The 20,144-nt window shown below is 31.2% G+C and overlaps 1 protein-coding gene across 2 annotated transcripts; it reads left to right on the top strand.

Annotated features, from left to right (window-relative positions):
* The first annotated feature begins 2,417 nt into the window (after positions 1-2,417).
* Positions 2,418-8,571, top strand: LOC120075569 (NAC domain-containing protein 17-like). 2 transcript variants are annotated; one of them, XM_039029090.2, is made up of 5 exons: positions 2,418-5,529; positions 6,032-6,309; positions 6,393-6,680; positions 7,051-7,606; positions 8,009-8,571. In XM_039029090.2, the coding sequence occupies exons 1-5, from the start codon at positions 5,343-5,345 to the stop codon at positions 8,383-8,385; spliced, it is 1,686 nt and encodes a 561-aa protein (XP_038885018.1). In that variant the 5' UTR covers positions 2,418-5,342; the 3' UTR covers positions 8,386-8,571. The 2 variants fall into 2 exon arrangements, with proteins under 2 accessions (XP_038885018.1, XP_038885019.1); XM_039029091.2 differs by having other exon boundaries at positions 5,052-5,529; positions 7,708-8,571.
* The last annotated feature ends 11,573 nt before the right edge of the window (positions 8,572-20,144 follow it).

The following is a 20,144-nucleotide window of genomic DNA, read 5'->3' on the forward strand; positions in this document are numbered from 1 at the left end:
AAATCTACAAATATGGCTAATTTAAGAGAAAACAAGGTTTTTTTACACATAATCTGGGGATGAAGGTTTAAATTTTAATCCCATATCTTAATCACATGTATGTTGGTTTGAGATGTGTGTGTGTTTTTTTTCTCGTGAAATATTTAGCGTCGAGGGAATCGAACTTCCAACGTTGAAGTCAATAATACAAGCTTTATTTCATTTAATGTATGCTCATTTTGGCACGCAATAAATCTTTTTAATCGAAGTGAGAAAAAGTAGATTTTGTTAATTTAGGTAATAAAAGAATTTTTTATTTTAAGGTTATTTTAAAATATAATAAAATGGGCCAACTTATTTACAAATACAGCAAAGTGTCATTGTGATAAAGTGTAAAATTTTGTCATATTTAGAAATATTTTCAACAATTTTTTTCATTTAAAACGATTATCCTTATTTTTATTATAGAGTAATTGCAATTGGTAGCATTTTTTGATATAATAACATAGTATATAACATCATTTTAAAAAAATTGCAAATAAGTTTATTAGTGATAGACTTATATCGTTATAGACCCTTACCAACAATATGGTCTATCATTGAAAGACTTCCATCAACAATATGGTCTCACTGATAAACTATCTAAATTTTGTCATATTTATAATTTTTTTAACATATATTATATTTACTAATACTCTTTTAATCTGATTGTTTTATTTGTAACGGTCACTTTATTTATTTTATTGGATGTTTAGACATGTTTAGAATGGGGGAATATTTTTGTCAACGGGTTAATATTGATTTTTTGGGTCGGGAAAATTAATGCGCTTTGTGTGGAAATGGACTAGTGAAATTCTACTACTTCATAACAATTTTTTTAGTTTTTTTTTAATTAAACGAATTCAATATTTTAATTTTAATTTTTAAAAATAAATTTATTCAAAACATTTTTGAAACACTAGTCAACTTTCTTTCTTTTTTATAAAAAAAATAAATTTCTGAAATAATTTTATCCTTTTTAGAAATTTTAATATAGGTAACATTACAAAGTAAAAGAAAAATTAATTAAAAGCGGTTTTTTTTAAGTTGAAGATTAAACAATAAAAATATAAGTAATCTGTAAGCGTCAAATTTCCAATTTTCTACTTGATCAAAATTAAAATTACAAAATTTATTGTAAAATTATATCAAAATATTTGTAGGAAAGTATTTATATTATTTCATTTTTTTTAAAGAAATTTTCACAGATAGAAAAAATGTCAAATTATTTACAGAAATAACAAAACAAAAGAACATTGATAGACACGATAAACTTCTATCGATAGACTTAAATTTTACTATTTTGTATAAATAATTTTCTTTATTTTTTTATTTTTTAAAATTTCTCCTTTTTTATTTTAAAAAGAGGAGTGATTCAATGGATTAGCTTTTCAAAAACCATTTCTTCTCTTTTGCCTCTTTTCTCTTTTTTGTGGTCCTAATTTAATACACTATATACTCTAAATTATCGTTTTCGTTAATTTAAGATAACTCTTTTAATAAAAGAAATAGAAATTTTTAAATCAATTGAAGCTTTCAGTTGTTTGAATTTCAAACATCAATACATTTTGTTTTAATGTTTGAATTTTAGAATCAAAGACAAAAAATACAATAATAAAGTTTGATAATAATGATTATAATAGATGTTGATATACAATTTTAGGATCTAACCACATTTTTTTATGAAACTATTAAAATACAAAGCAAATAAATATGAAAGTCAAATACTTCACTTCTTTTTCCTTATTACTTTTTCATTAAGTATAGGCGACTAAACTCAATAAAGAAATAATTAAATGTTAATTTATCTTCTTCCACTTTAATATATGTTTGATCAATTACATATAGACTAAGGTTAAAATTCTAATTTGATCCTTATAATCTAAAATTTATTCAATTTTAGTTTTTAAATATCGAATGTTAGTCTCTATACGTTTAAAAAATCTCACATTTAGTTTCTATTGCTAGTTTGTTATTGATTTTTTTTAAAAAAAAATATATATATTATTTAATAACATTTTCACTATAAATTTTGAAAATATATTCATATATTATAATTTATTGTATTAAAATTATTATTATTATCTAACTAATTTCGATAAAAATTAGAGAAACTAAATTTAAGATCTTTTGAAAGTACAAAAACTAAAATTAGACATTTGAAAAAGGTATACCAAACATGGACAACTACTGAAGTACACTACCCAAAATGATATTTCAACCTTTTATATATTAATACTTCACATAAAATGATATATATACATACACACATATATATATATATAATTTTCACAAATAGAAAAAAATATTGAACTATTTACAGAAATAGCAAAAAAACACGATAGGTTTTTATTGACGTTTATCACATAGTATTAATGATATATTTCTATCCTTCTCTATCAAAAAAAATTAAATTTTGTTGTTTTGTATAAATGGTTTTCCTTATTTTTCTATTTTTGAAAATTTGTTTTGCTTGATTTTAATTTTTTTTTTATTTTATTTTATTTTATTTTTTTTTTTTTGGAAAAGATCTGTTGGTGGTTGTTGATACCGCCGTTGAACGTTCTTATGTTTCACAGTGAGCCTAAATAATCGTGTGCATTAAGAACCACATGAAACCCAATCAGTGTAACTAAACCAATAATATTCTGCCAACTAACAACTATACTATTGATCTATGCCAAATAAGTCCAAGGTGGGCAGTTGACTCAGGTTTACCGGTCTTGGCCGCTCCAAAAGAATAATGATAATAATTTAATATTAAGACCTCATTCATGGTAATCATTTAGATTTAAATTTTTGTTTTTGAAAATTATGTATATTTCATCCATATTTCTTAAGTATAATGATTGAATAATTTAAAAAATAAAAATAATTTTTTGAAAGCTACTTTTTTTTAATTCTCAAATTTTGTTTAGTTTTTTAAACCATTTGTGGAAGGTAGACAATGAATAAAGAAATTTGTAGGTGGAAGTAGTGTTTATAGACTTAATTTTCAAAATTAAAAACAAAAAAACAAAATGATTATCAAACGGAGACCTAAAATATTAAGATAAGATTGTTTTCAAATGAAGAAAAATGAATTAAAATATTTATAAATATAGTAAAATGTTATTATTTATCAGTGATAGACATTAATAAATATATATCACAATGATGGATGATAGTAGTCTATCAGTGTTTATCACTACTAAACTGTAACATTTGCTATATTTAAAAATATTTTTAACAGTTTGATGTTTAAAATAATTTTTTATTAAAATATTTAAATTGTTTTTTAAAATTGAAAAAAGAAATCAAATCTGCTGTGGCCCATCTCATTCTTTTTGGAAAATTACATTTTTAGTACTATAGTTTTTAAGCATTTGGTCTATAAAGTTTTGAAATGCCTCTTTTTTTAGTCTCAAAACTTTTGAGAATAGATTAAAAAGTTTATGAGTAATTGTTTTGTAATTATTTTAGATTTAAAATAATAATTAAAGAAGAAGAGAAATGGAGATGGAGGCCGGAGAAAGAAAAACAATTTTAAAATTCTTATAATTTAATGCTATGTAAACATTTAAATTAATAATAATAAATTATTTTTAAACATTTTAAACCTATTCTTAAAAATTTTTACTATGGTTGAGGTTGACTAATGATTAAGATGAATTTTTTTTGACAAATATTAATTTATACCCCTAAACTTTGGGGGTTGTATCATTTTAAATTCTAAACTAATAATTGTATCAATTTAAACTACCTGCTTTCATAAATGTCTCAATTTTAAACAACTTCCATAAATATATCAACCGAAACCTTGAACTTTCACAAATATATCAATTTAAATCTAAACTTCTATAAATATATCAACTGACACTTTGAACTTTCATAAATGTATACAAATAAAACACAATAGAGGGTTTAAATTAATACAATAATGAAAGTTCAGAGTTTAAATTGATAAAATTATTAATTTATAGTTTAAATTAATACAACTCTCAAATTTTATAATTTAATTGATACAATTATTATTTATTAGCTTAGAGTTTAAATTGATACAACTTCAGGGTATAATTTGATATTTGCCTTTTTTTTTTTAGTTTGTTTCATATGCTTCAAAACATCTATTTTGGTTTATTAATGTTTAATTTAATCTAGTTTAATCATCATACTTCTAAATAAATAAACGATTGTTTGTTATTTTATTTTTAAATATAACTTTAGTATAACATTACACTGGATTTTCTTGATTCCAATATTAGCATGACTCATTTTTTTTAAAAAAATTATTAATGCATAAAATAGTTGGACGTAAAGATTTGAACTTTCAATCTCAAGTAAAAGAGTACATGGCAGTATAATAACAAATGTGAATACAGTTCTAACTAGTTTAGACATTAGGGTGTATTTGAGGCAATGACTATTCTAACGATTCTAATACTATAATAATCACATCTCGCTACAATAAATATTATTTCGTATTTTCCAATCAGCTACTGTCAACACTATTTCAAAATCTCAATTTGCTATCGTATTTACTATTTGCTACATTTTTTACTATTCTACATTCATCATTGTTTTATTCTTTATTACAATGTTTACTATTTCTTTCTCAAACAAATAGTCTACACCTCAAAATGCATACTATTATACTCAAACTAAAATAATCTACATCCAAACACAAACTATTATAACTCAACTATAATAATCAACCTCTTGCCCAAAATGTTTCCTATATTGTTTAGTTATTTGGACAAAGGTTTGAATTCTGTTCTAGTCGTGCTTCAAAAGTACGAAGACGAAACTAATATGAGTATAACTCAACGGCATATAATTACTTTCCATCTTAGGTCGATTCTCCACCTCTACATATTATAATATATATATATATATATATGAAAGACAAAAATGGAAACAAATATTTGATAGTAAAATAAACAAAATTGGAGAATACATTTCAATTACACACACATGCCAAAAAAGATTTAAACCTAATTAAAATAATGAAAATAAATTATTATTTATCCCTATATCTGGTTCCACGAAATTTCGACGTTTTACCGTAATAATAAGAAGTCCGCCACCAGTATCCCTCGCTGCTTCATCCCCATTACTTGTTTTGACCAAACAACAATCACTCCGCCATCTCTCTCCTTCTCTTTCTCTATCTAGGGCGGTCTTTCGACCGTCGCCGGTGATCGGAAACTGCAGTTCCTTCGCAATTTCAATTGGGTTCGTGTAGATTCTTCGAGTTACGGAACGAATTTCTTCACCGTCGTTGTCAACTTTGTCCGAGGATTCCGTGTTTTGATTTCTTCAGTCTGTGATTGAGGTGTTCTTTGATGTCAACCGTGTCGTCTTCGATGGGATTGTGTGATGAGGGGGATTGGCCACCAGGGTTTCGGTTTCACCCGACGGATGAGGAGCTGATTCTGTATTACCTGAAGTTCAAGATCTGTAAACGCAAATTGAAGCTCGATATCATCCGCGAGATCGATGTTTACAAGTGGGAACCCGAGGAATTGCCTGGTAAAGAAATTCTCCTTCCCATGCTTGATCTGATTGATTGATGATGTTCTTCCGGTTTTTCTTTGACCTAGTTTGATTTTGATTGAATTTGTCGTGGATTGATTGTTTATAATGGATTTGGGGATCTTTCTGTACCTACCCGTGTGATTCGATTTGCGGTTGCTTAAGCTTATCTTCAAATTTTAATGGTATCATATAGTTCGATATTATCATTTAACCTCTTGAATTCGTAGTTGAAGCTATTGCTTGTTACCTTTTTCGGCATCATTTTCTATGTGAGTCGTTTTTATCCACTCAATCCTTATTACCGAAAGGAAATCATTTACTAGCCGAAGGCATAATTGATCGTTGATTATACAATTTTCCAGAATTTTAGAGAGTTGGTCTTTCCCTCTCTCTCTCTCTCTCTCTCTCTCTAATGTTAGTTGCTCTATGATTCTCTTATTTTTTTGCATATCAATGAGTATTTATGGTGTTTCTAATCATGAAAAAATAAATGCAGGTCAATCTAAGTTAAAAACTGGTGATAGACAATGGTTCTTTTTCAGTCCTAGGGAACGTAGGTACCCAAATGCATCAAGATTGAGTAGAGCTACAAGGCATGGCTACTGGAAGGCCACGGGAAAAGATCGAATAATACAGTGCAATTCACGTAATGTTGGAGTGAAGAAAACCTTGGTGTTCTATCAAGGTCGTGCGCCTAATGGTGAGCGTACCGACTGGGTTATGCACGAGTATACCTTGGATGAAGATGAGCTTAAGAGGTGTAAGAATGTGAAGGTAACTGTGTGTTTAAACTCTTCTTTTACTTGGTATTTCTTGGATGATCTTGTTTGATTAAGCTGGGAGTCTTTATATTTCAGGATTACTATGCGCTCTACAAACTTTACAAGAAAAGTGGACCTGGGCCGAAAAATGGTGAGCAATATGGAGCACCATTTAGAGAAGAAGATTGGGTTGATGATGCTGATTGTCAGGAGCCACATGTGAAAGTAATTGATGAGGTTGATTCTGTAGTTCGTGAAAAAGAGAATGGTCAAATTCAGCTTTCATCAGATGATATCGAGGAGCTTATGAAACAAATTGTAAATGATCCTTTGCTAGAGTTGCCATCAGTCAGTGGTTATCATCAATTTGACTCTACTGTGCAGGTTGGCTGCCCTGAATGTTGCATTCCGATATTTCTGTTCCCATTCCCATGTTAATTTCCTTTGGTGAATTGATTGGTCATCAATTTGAGATCAAATCATTTCTTATTTTATTGACCATATAGCAGTAGGAACATTGGTAAATATGAGCTGCATATCCAAACTTCTAAGTTGTAATAATTTTCATTGTCAATGACGTTTTGAACCCTTAAAAGTTGCATTCTGGTTAGTGGTTCAGGAAGGAACATCTACTCTAATTAACCTGACATACATGCTGTATTTCATTGGATATTTGGTCTGTCATTCTTTCTTATGTGCTTTATTTGCTCATTTTCATTGGTTAGCTTATGATTTATCTCCATTCTCTGTGCAGGTTGATGATAAAGAAGAAACTGCAAGTACTATGATCGATTCTTACTCTCGGGATCACATACTTCCTGAAGCAGATAAAGTATATCACTTAAGTGACCAGCCACGTGATTTGCATGCAAGCTTTGACTTTACCCAGTCCGATATCTCTCAGTTGCAGTCATTTGAAGGCGAGGTATCGTCAGCTTCTAAATATTGCGAGGAAGAAGAAGATTTTTTGGAGATCAATGATCTTATTGGTCCTGAACCAACTCCTGTGGCAAATGTCAACCCCTTGGGAGATGTACCACCTTCAGAATTGGATGGATTGAGCGAGTTTGACCTGTTCCATGATGCAAATATGTTTCTTCGCGACTTGGGACCCATCGTCCCCGTAACAGTATTAGATCCATATTCGAATGCTGTCGATACTGATGTTGCAAACAATTTGAATGGCAATTTGCAATATGATCCCTATCAACAAAATCAGATGAACAATGGATTCTGGAAGAACAACGAGACAGAAAATGCCTTTAGCTTCCCTGAGTCGCATGGACAGTTTATTACTCAGTCAACTTTAGGTATATAATTCCGTTTAAACTTCATATCTCTGCCCTCTTTTATCAGACATTGAACAGTCTATTTTTACTGAGGTCTTTCTTTCTGTTTGATCTTCACAAAGTTGCTGGCTCGATTAGCTCATCTACACAGAGCTCTTGTTCAGATGAATGGGGTTTGTTTGATAAGCCATACTATACTCCACATGGCAAGAACCCCTCTGTGAAATATTGAGCCAGCTTCAACAGCTACATAGAACGAGTACTTCTCGTGTATTATCGAATTCTCTGATTCAAGAGGAGCAATTCTCCAATTATATTTGTTGACCTCATCATAAAACTGCCATTTGGTGCCAATTCCAGGTGCCATTTTATCAATGTAAGGCAGTAGGCAGTTTCTAATTCTGAAACTCTGATCTTGTTTAGGTGTGGGATATGAATCTGTAAGTTCTGCAGCAGCAGGAACAAGGGAGAACCAAAATGCAAATGATGGAGGCGGTTCTGCAAGTTGGTTCTCTTCCAATTTGTGGGCCTTCGTGGAGTCAATACCGACCACTCCCGCATCAGCTTCAGAGAATGTCAACCGTGCTTTTGAGCGGATGTCTAGCTTTAGCAGATTGAGACTAAATACCCTGAACACTCTTAACACCAATGTCGCTGCTCGTAATCCCGAGACCGGTGCAAGGAGGAGAACGGGTATGAATAAAGGATTCTTTTTATTTTCAATTCTTGGAGTATTGTGTGCCATTCTATGGGTGTTGATAGGAAATGTTAGATTATGGGGTAATTGCATTACTTCATGAACCCATTTCATGAAAGTTCTTCTATCTTCTTTTATACCTTTGTTATATGCATATCTTAAAAGTTCCAATATTCATGGAATCTTCCACTTCATGGAAGCTGATTATTGGATGTAAAGCAATCCCAGTTATCGCTGATTATAGATGAGAGTTCTATAAAATCTAGTTTGATTTCGATTTACAAGTCTATATATCTGCGTTGATTTTACTCTCTCTCTTAAGAAGTTGGGTAAATATCAATTTATACCCCAAACTTTCGGGGATTGTATCAATTTAAATCTTGAATTGCATCGATTTAAATCTTAAACTTTGATGGTTGTATCAATTTAAATCCTGAACTTTGAGGTTTGTATCAATTTGAACCTCAAACTAATAATTACATCAATTTAAACCTTAAACTTTCATAAATGTATCACTTTAAACATTGGACTTTCATAAATATATCGATTTAAACTCTAAACATTCATAAGTCTATTCAAATAAAACATAATGGAGGGTTTAAGTTGATATAAATATGAAAGTTCAGGGTTTAAATTGATATACCTATAAAAATTTAGAGTTTAAATTGATATAATTATTAATTTGAGGTTTAAATTGATACAAACCTCAAAGTTCAGGTTTAAATTGATCAAGATTTAAATTGATACAATACCAAACGTTCCATGAAATTTTTGAGCAAGTAAATATAATACTATGAACGGCTAATTATATAATTTAATGTGGTTTCGATCATTTGTTTAATTTCGTTTCTAATCTCTTTAGTGGTTCGAACTTAATGTATTAGATGGATTAACTTCTCATTTACTTCAAATGCTTTGTTCTTGTGGGTTTTTTTAATTAAAAAAAATGGGGAAAATATCTATTTATAACTCTAAACTTTGAGAATTGTATCAATTAAAACCATAAATTAAATTGTTTCAATTTATACCCTCAATCAGATTTTGTTTAGAAAATATCATCCATGTATGAGTTATTACATGTGTGTAGATTTCTTCAAATGTTTGATTAATTAAATGGACGATTAGAATTGATGCATGGGTGATTCTTAAAGGAATTCCTTACTAAGAATCGAAATCAATTCGTTTATGAAATGTTTAGATATTTAACTGATAATATTATAAGTCGCATAATGTTTGCGGAAACTAGATATACTGAATGGTATAAATTGATACAATTATGAATTGTGAAAATTGTGAAGTCTAATTTATACAACTCTATCGTTTTATGGTGTAAATAGATATTTTTCTTATTTATTATTATTATTGGATTCTTTTCTTTCCCTGAACCAAAGGGGGAAGGGTTCTAATTTTCTAAAAGAAAAATTACTTTGGTACTACTAATGGCATGTGATATTTCTTCTTAATTAATTTATTTTAAGAACTTGATTACAAACAAATTGAGCACAGGGAAATTAATATATGCAGATGTAATTTTTTTTGTTTAAAAAAAAGGGAATGAAATAATAAAAATAAGATGCAAATACTAAGGGTTAAGTATATGAGTGCCAGACCAAGCTAAGGACTTTTAACTAAGGTATTGATAAATTTAAGCATGTAGTTAAGAACAGCTAAATTATTGCTTTGGTCGTTGGATTGGATGTTAATTTTATTTTTAATTATTAATTAATTAATACTAACAAACACTTAGACGAATGAAAAATGTGAAACGTAGTGATTACATCAAAATGTCGACTATTATCCTTGTATAAGAAACACATAAGTTAAATTATAAATGTTTAATTTCATTACTAGTCTACACTAAGATGTTAATTGAATTATAGAGATCATTCCAACAATTGGTGAGGAAATTGACAGCTCAACTCAATAATTGAGGTAAGCAATGAAATAAGTTTGCAATATTTTAGCTAGAGTTACCAAAAAAATAATAATAAAGAAAATTTAAAAAAAAATTAAAGAAAATTAAAAACAAAAAACAAAAATACAAAACAAGTAAAACAAGTTTGTAAGATTTGATATAATCTGTATTTGAGTATTTGTGTATTTTTTACGATAAAAAAATGATCAAATTATCACATGTAGTCAAATTTTATTATTTGGTACGTTAAATCTTGTTGTTCAATATGCTAAATCTTGCTGAAAAATCAAAGTGAATGAAGATAAATTATTTGAGACGTCGCTTATAATCATTTGTGTTGCAATAACCTTTTAAAAAATATGTCGTCAAGACGATCATTAGCATGCAATTCTTTCCTTGAGATTGAAGTTTGATGCTCATCCTTTGTAACTTAAAAATTAAAAAAATAAATAATAAATAATAAAAAAAAAATCTCTTTAGAACATATTAACTTTGATATATCTATGTCTCCCATCTTCGAGTGAAATGTTTTTTTGCATTCTTGAATGCTAATGGGAATTTTTCTTAATATAATAAGTTTTTGGGTAAATATAAATTATATCCTTAAATTCTCACGTAACTAATAATTGAATCAACTTAAACTCTAAACTTGTATAAATGTATTAATTTACACCTTTCTCTAGATTTCGTTTGATCTATATCTAGTCCTATTTTGATTTTCTCAATCAATAATTTAATGTCCAAATGATTAAAAAAAATTCGTATTTTAAATTAAAATTAAGGTGAATTCGTTTTTTTTTTTAAATAATGTTATTCTAATAATTAGTGACAAAAATAGAATGGGTAGAAATTTTTTGACAGAGATAGAGTTGTTAAATCAGGATTTATAATTATAGTCCCAGTAATAATCCAAAGATTTGGTTGTTACAATTTATTGTAGAGTTATTAAACTCAACAACTTTCACTCATTCTCTCTTATAGATTTCTAAAATCTTACCCTCACAAGAAAGCCTTGCTTCCTCCACAACTCCGACGATGACTCCACCACCGACATGGAATCGAAATCTCCTCTCACCCTTTCTTCTCCAGAAGCTTTTGTTTTCTCTCCCTCTCCTCCTCCGCCGCTTCTAGATCTTCCTATTTTGTGATCCTTTCCCTCATTTTTTGGATTGATCCATATGTATATTCTATATTTTTCCTCCGTAATTATGTTAATTATTCCGTTTCCTTCGATTTTAGTCCACATTTCTCTCCCAGAATTTTTCTCTCTCAAAATTTTATTCTTCTTCAAACAAGAAAATAAGCCGGATTGCCTAAAATAAATAAATAAACGAAAAAATATTCTCCCAAAATTTCATTCTTCTTCAAACAAGGAAAATTCTAAATTTTCTTTAAGGAAATAAACCAGGAAAATCATAGATGAAAATATTTTTGGTAAATGGGTCCACAATTTTTAAATCGTGTACCCGTCCACGATTTACCAACTATATTTTTAAATTACACTATTTATAAAATAAATAAATAAATAAATAATAGCACTACCCTAATTTTGTCAATTTTTTTTTTTTTTTATAAAAAAACTACCATATTCTTGAATTTAACTCGGTGAATTTGGTATCACTTATTTATAAATGCAATTTAAGGTCGAACTTGGCATTGCTGGTTAGATCAGATTTGGCATCCAATGTTAATACGTTATACATTTTTAAAATTGTCGATAGAACTTGGCATTGATGCAATACAATACCGACTATGATTGATCCAAGAAGAAAAAAATCCGTCAACACGTCGATTATCTATATTTTGGAACGTTCGATGTCAATATTTAAGATCAATCAATATTTCTGATATATTAATTCGAGTATGAATATAAATATTAATAATAAATTTTAAAGAAAAATATATTTTTGATCCATAAATTTTAGGTAAATATATTTTTTGTCCATAAATTTTAGGTCTAGTTTTTATTTGGTTATTCCATTTTAAAATATTACACTTTCAATTTGAGTTTTGTTTCAATTTTCTTCTTAAGTCTTAAAATCTACATTTCAACTTCATTTTTTCTCTAAATACTTTTTTTTTTTTTTTTTTTGCTTGAGTGATAATGTATATTAGTTAGTTTAAATTAATAATTAATTAAGATACTCCTTTTTCATCACCATTAAAATTTTAAATTTTAAATTTCATTTCATATATATATATATAAAGTTAATTAATAGGCATTAGCACTAGACATGTCAAAAAAAAAAAAAATCCATGGGGTCCCACTCCAAATGGAGCGGGGAGTCCTAGAATATATGGGAATGGGCAGTGAGAGATTTTTTTCCATTTACAATTCGTGGCCGAGGATGGGGAAATATTCCCCAACTCCACCCTTACTTTTGTGTGTGTATGTATGTGTATATATATATATTTTGCAATAATTAAAACATCATGTCTTAAATATTACAACATCTAAATATTTAAAATAATAAAGTCTTATGGTATATATATTCATATCGATATTGTAGACTTTGTAAGATAATTATGGATGTTTTAATTATTTAAGTTTAAGACTTTATTATTTTAATTCTTTAGATGTTATGATATTTAAGATATGATGTTCTAATTGTTGAATTTTATTTTTTTACAAATTATGAGAATTTAGCATTTTAATTATATCGTTTCAAATTGCATGTGTATTATTATTTTTATTAGCAAAATTGATATCATTTCATTTAAATAAAAATTGTATTGAAAATGTTTAAGGAATTGTAAACATAATATATTTAATTGAAAATTTAAAAAATTGTTAGAAAAAAATAAAGGTGGAAAATTTTTCCCTGTGGGAAACTTGATTTATGCAAATTTTATGAAACAAATAATACAAGGTGATCTGGAACAATATTCCAATGATGTTGAGAAACTAATTTAAGGAAATTAGAAAGTTTTTCACTGGATTTCATGTTCTATCAAATAGATCTAGAAATCTTTAAACTTTCTATACTTTGATCCAATCGGATTTTATTTTACCTAATAAGTTTTGTACACTCTAAACGTTTCAAGTGTTTTAAACTTATCACTTAGGTTAAATAACTATTTGCCTTAATTGATTTCTAGCAATTTTAAATAGCTGAATATTTGCAAATGGCTTTAACCAGGTTGATTCTTAACAGAAGTTGCTATGCAATAGAACAAACATAATTTTCGAAAATGAACATTTCATTTACAACAAAAATATATACAGTTTGTTCTTTATATGATAACAAAAGCAGGTAAAATTATCATCAGACAGCAACATCTCCCACTGGTCATGTTGAGGACAACAAGCAATCTTCAGGAACTAGTTTGCCTATTTTGCTTTCTCTACCCTCTTCTCAGCAAGGTACTGAGGGTAGCTCCTCTTCCAGTGCCCTTCCTCGTTGAGTACAAACACTTTTCTTTGTCTGCAACATTATTCTTGCCTTTCTTCCCAACGGGTTTTTTCTTCTCTTTCCCTTTGCTCTTCTCGACAAGAATACTGAACTCTGTGAAGATGAGCAACATTAGGCTTTTTGAAGGACGTTCAACTCTTTATAGCGTTAGCAACGTGTACTTCCGGTTCTAGACCTTTAGCTCTCATCATTGTCTAGTAAGCCTATAGCTCATTCAGCAAAGTAGTCAATCTATATTCAATTTTATTCATGAGAGCATTCGTGCAGAACTGCAGAAAACTCTTCAGAAGAGATTCTAGAATAAAACCAACTTGATTTCTCTTATCAACGACAGTGCCCATTTACTTCCGCCACATTAAAGTGGACCATCATGTCTAATACATGTTCACGAACAAAGGCCCCCTCTTTCATGCGACAGTTGTAAATGTATTTTATAGCATCATGCCTTAGGGTGAAAGATGGTTGCCCGAACATCCCTCTAGAGATTCCATAATCTCTTTGACAGTACCTATATCCTCATGTTTCTTCGCCAAGACATCAGATATGTTGACGAGGATATAAGCACGGGTTTTATTATTTGCCGTGATCCATATATCGTACGCATCTCAAATAGTTCAGTTTGCGTTAAAGCTTGGAATGGGAGGACAATCCTTTGTTAAGACAAACCGTAAATCGTCTATCACCAATATAGTATTCAAAATTGATTTCCAGGTTGCATAATTATCCCCTATCAGTTTATCAGATGCCAACAATTGTACTGGTGAACTTTTCATTATGAAAAATATAAACAAATTTTATAAGTGAATTGCTTTTAAACCCAATCAAGTTTTAGCAAAACAATAATATACCCAAGATTATTTTTGCAATGATACTACAACAAGACATTCTTGACTAAACACTATCTCCAGAATAACTCATATTCCAATAGTCATTTAGCTACCGTATTTGATAAGAAATTACTAACCCTTTAGTAATCTTGTAAGTGTAACATTTTGTTTTTAGACCTCAGAAGTCTGATCCAAACGATGCTCCTGAAGTTGGAAAGTCAAAGCTGAAACTGACTTTAGAAATCCTATCAATTTCTAGAGTTTGAGTTATTCTGAATCCTATGTTAAAACCCTCCGAGGGGATAGCCATCGTTAAACGACTAGCGGGCCCGACTTATAGACGACAAGCAGGCGCAACATAGGATTCTCACGGTTCAAACTAATAGAAGAGACTGTAGGATATGTTCATACATATCCTTCACCCACTTACTATGAACGACTTCCCCCATTCACTTTGGTCTTGATCTATGACGAACACTTTCCGAATGGAGGTTACTCCCAGGGTGACTCGAAGTGCTGTACGAATCTCATGGTGGGAATTATGTAGGAACGTGAAAATTGAAATCAATATATCACATATTTGATTTTCATTGAACACCTTCCCCTCATTCACCATAATTAATTCACGCAAACACTTTCTGAATGGAGGTCACTCCCAGGGTGCCACGAAGTGCCGCATGAACCTTTTGGTGTGAATATCTTGAGAACGTGAAAATTTTTAAATCGAAACATCATATTTGATTTTAAAGTGAACAACTTCCCCTATTCACCAAAATCTCGATCTATGTAAACACTTTCCGAATGGAGGTCATTCCCAGGGTGACATGAAGTGCCACATGAATTTTTTATTGTGAACTTTTAGGGATGTGAGAGCTGGAAATAATCATATCATATATATTTATTAATCTCCCACTAAAGCATTCTAATATATCATATACGTTATTTTATTTTCACTGAAGTGTTCTAATAGCATATCATATATGTTATTAAACTCCCACTGAAGTGTTCAAACGATTAAACGGGGTATACGTTTCTTACGCTTGTTTCGTCTAATTAAACAACCTAAGTCTAGGTGTTTATCCAAGTATAATATTTATAATTGGATTCAACTTACGATGTCTAGGTGATAAACTAGTTTTAAAACCTCAAATCGCTCACGTATATCTCATAAACCGACTAACAACACTCAATAATTCGGCTATAATCCCAAGGTAGGAGGTGTTTCGTAGACCTCAACTAAAATACCTCTAGCCTTCGACAGGATTATATACCGACTGAGTTTATAACCTGAGTTTTATAAGTTTAACTACCTATTTTAACTATTAAAATGAGTGGTTAACGTACGTGAGCATGCAACTGTTCTTTGTTATGGATTTTAAACGTCAGCCCAATTTTATAATGGTTTACAAAATTTTAGACATACTAAACATCCACAATAGACATCAAAGGCATTCAATATTTAATATAACAATTATATTAAATAAAAGAAACCCTAACATGCATACTATATATTATAACAATTTATAACATACTTTCAATGCATGTAACATGCTTCCTATGGTGGGTTTTAAATCTACATGGTATACTGTATGCACATACAAAATTTATTTAATTATAACATACATCACATGCATAAATAATTAAACACATACTAGTTTTAGTTTTAGTTTTGGCATAAACAAACAAACAAAGGCCTAAGAATTACAAAAACAACAAGAAAACAACTTCAAATCGCTTTTGGACCGCTTGAACTGCTTCAAACTGAACCCAAACAGCTTGAACGGATGTGAACCACCTGAACCGAACCAACCAAAACTCTTTTGAAGCTGAACCGGATCAAGTTTGAAGAAAAACCGATCAAACTGGTCAATCTTCTATGGTCTTTACTCAGTCAACGGGTCAAACTCGTCAAAATCGGTTCATTAATCTCGCTCACACTTGATCTCTCGCTCCTAGCTCGAAATCTCGCTTGAACTTGATTCAAAATCTCTCTCAACTCGATCTCTCACTCGAGCTAGAAATCTCACTCAAACTTCATTCAAATCTCGCTAAAAAATTCTATTAGAATCTCGCTTGAAACTTGATCAAATCTCGCTGCTTGTACACGATCTTGCTGGAATTGTGAGTAGCATTGCAACGCTCAAGGTGTTGGGGTTGATGCCCTAAAGTCTTGTGTTCTGTAGTTTGTAAACAGTTTGTACAAATGCTTGTGTTGTATAATATATGATATTTACTTCATATCTTCATTTTGCTCAGTTGTATGTTTTATTTGCTTTACCACAAACCAGTAAACATAAAATCCCTAGTTATTTGTATGTAACTTAAGCATGTATGTGGTGACATACAAGTGGATCATGTCTTGAATGATAACCAAAATGGTCTGTAGTATATAGATATAAAAGGGAAACCTTATCCTGGTAACGCTACGGATGTGGCCCGCTTTGTGAAATGGTCATAAGTGTTGTGACTTGTCACAGATGATTTGCTTCTGATCATTCGTGTAGGAGACATGCGAGCGGGGGCGTCTTATACAAAGAGTTTATATAAAACCTGACCATGAAGTGTTAACGTCTCGTTATATAACATCGTTCATGACAGAGACTTCACTTCACTAAAATGACCATAGGTAACATGACCTCAATCCTAAGTGAGTTGGGAACTTCTGCCATTGAGGGCAGTCCTTTGATTTGTATGGATGCGAGTGGCCAGGTCGCCGATTTAAACCTACCATTTTGCGGATTCGTCTGATTTGGGAGCTAGGAACTCAGCTACATAAGATGGAATTCACTTCTTCCCCGAAGCAGGGGTAAGTAGATAGATAGCTCCCTTAAAGGTTGATTCCAGGGCTTGAACCATGTGGCGCCACACACCTTCTCTTGGCCTGAGAGGTGTTCACACATAGCTGGACTATGTTGTATTGTTTATTAGAGGAATCAGTGGTACTTAAGAAGTGAGATGTAACTACAGGTGCAAAACGGTAAATTGGTCCAATTGTACTTACGAGCATCTATAAAAGGTCATCGTACTCATGATTGGTTATATCTGATGGACACAAAAATATATCTATGGTAAGAAGAGTTCAACTGTTGGTCTTTAGTGGAATGCCTGATAGTTAACGGATGGTAGATCTCATGGCTAAAGAGTTTAGTCAACTATTCACGGACCATTGGAGCTTCAAGCCACAAGTCCATTAGGTCCCTTGGGTAGCTTGGATAAAGTCGATAATCAGTGTTTGGGTCAATTTGAAATGTTCAAATTGACAAGAGTAAGTTCAATTATATATGATATAATTGAATTGGTTAATTATATATGATATAATTGAATTGGTTAATTATATATGATATAATTGACTAAATATATGAGATACATTATTTTGGAGGAAATTAGATATAAATATGATTTATATCAAGTGGAGAATAAATTACTATAGTAGATATGTGATATCAAACTATAGGGTAAGAATATAATATGATTATATTCATTAATTATTAACTTGGTTAATTATATGATAATTGGCCGAAAACCTTTCCTCAGACGTGCGTTAGTGGGAGAATTTGAATTCGGTTATTGTAATCGAAGAATAAAATGAAAAATTATTTCATTTTGCAAAAAAGTTTGAAAATTCGCAATCGGTGTGAAAACATAACGATCACCTAGTTTAAGAGCCTATACAATAGTTGCTTATCATCTAAACGATCGCACACCAGCGCCTAAACGATTGCATGCCCGTTCCTAAACGATCTCTTAGCTTTCCTAAATGATCACATCGCGTGCCGCATTTTCTAAACGATCGTCTACCATTTATTAAACGATCGTCTACCATTTATTAAACGATCGCTTAGTAAAACCTACACGATCGTGTAGCTTCTTCTAAACGATAAGCACACAGCTATACGATAGCTCTTTTTCTCCCACTTGCTTATCGTCTACACGATTTGTCTTTTCTCCGACCTCTACCAAATTCACCAAAAGCCACACTTTGGATTCTCACTCTGAGAATACCAAGGGCTCCAATTGGTGGTGTCGTCCCCGCTGCTTTCTTGTTCGTGACTGTTTGTGTTGTTGTCGTTCGTATAGACGATCATGCTGCTGCAGCCGCCTGGTTTTGCTAGGCGATAGGGTTTGCATAGAGGTTCTTCCGCTGCTTCTGAGTTCAACGTTTGAAGAGGGTCTTCAATTGGTATGAGAACTCTTTCCCTTTTGTTTTTATTATTCGAAGCATGTTGTTAATTAGTGTAACTTACATAACTGTTTGTTAGAATGTATGTGTTGTATTTCGGTCACAATGAAATCGGAAAGATCCGAACGCGCTCATGGATGCTCTTCGTAAAGAGTTCCTTCACAAGGGCAGCGTCGCAACGCTACCTAATGTAAATCTTGTTGTCGTTGGTTTTGATCAAATATCTAGCTTGACCTTCAAACGAACATCTCACTCTGACTGAAATTTTTTGAGCAGCGTCACAACGCTCAAGGGCAGCATTGCAATGCTAGCTGCGCAGAAGCTGACGATCTTTAAAACAGCAGATCGACCTTCTTCACTTGTTTCTTCAATTACAACTTAATTTCAACTCTAATGACTCCAAATAAATTACAGACTCTTGAGCACACATAGAAGCTCATCAAACAAGAGCCAATTACAAATTTAATCAAGGAATGAAAAAGAAATCAAATGTCAAAACTCAGAAAACCATATCAGTTCACCATTTTCATATAACTCATGAAAAAACACCCACCAAACCATATCTTTCATAGATTATTATTAAGGGTTCGGTTATCTCTATCTAATGCAACGTAAGTCTGAAGCCCTTGACAAGTTCAAGAAGTATAAAGCTGAAGTTGAAAACTTATTAGGTAAGAAGATAAAAATACTAAGATCTGATCGTGGTGGAGAGTATATGGACCTCCAATTCCAGAACTATATGATAGAACATGGGATTGTATCCCAACTCTCAGCCTCTGGAACTCTCAGCAAAATGGTGTATCTGAAAGAAGAAACAGAACCTTATTGAATATGGTTCGGTCTATGATAAGTTATGCTCATCTTCCATACTCGTTTTGGGGTTTTGTAGTGGAGACTGCATGCTATATCCTGAACAACGTTCCCTCGAAAATTGTTTCTGAAACACCTTTTGAGTTATGGAGAGGCCGTAAAGGTAGTTTATGCTACTTCAGGATTTGGGGTTGTCTGACACATGTGCTAGTGACTAACCCAAAGAAGTTAGAACCGCGTTCAAAGGTTTGCCTCTTTGTAGGCTACCTCAAGGAAAAAAGAGGTGGATACTTCTATGATCCGAGTGAGAATAAAGTGTTTGTTTCTACAAATGCTATCTTCTTAGAAGAAGACCACATGAGGCATCATACGCCACTGAGTAAGCTTGTTTTGCGTGAGATCTCTAGTGAGACTGAAACTGCTGAGGGTTCAACAAGAGGTGTTAAACAGGCTGACAGATCAACAAGAGTTGTTGAGGTCGGAACATTTAGTCAACCAGCTCAAGAGTTAAGGCTGCTTCGACGTAGTGGGAGGGTTATGAACCCACCAGATCGCTACATGAGTTTGACTAAAGCCCAAAATGCCATTATGAATGATGGGGTCGAGGATCCGTTGTCTTTTAAGAAAGCAATGGATGATGTTGACAAAGATGAATGGGTTAAAGCCATGAACTAGAAAATGGAGTCTATGTACTTCAATAACATCTGAGAGCTTGTT

This window comes from Benincasa hispida, chromosome 4, assembly GCF_027475165.1.
Source record: "Benincasa hispida cultivar pf3 chromosome 4, pf3_genome.v1.1, whole genome shotgun sequence".
Lineage (NCBI taxonomy): Eukaryota > Viridiplantae > Streptophyta > Magnoliopsida > Cucurbitales > Cucurbitaceae > Benincasa > Benincasa hispida.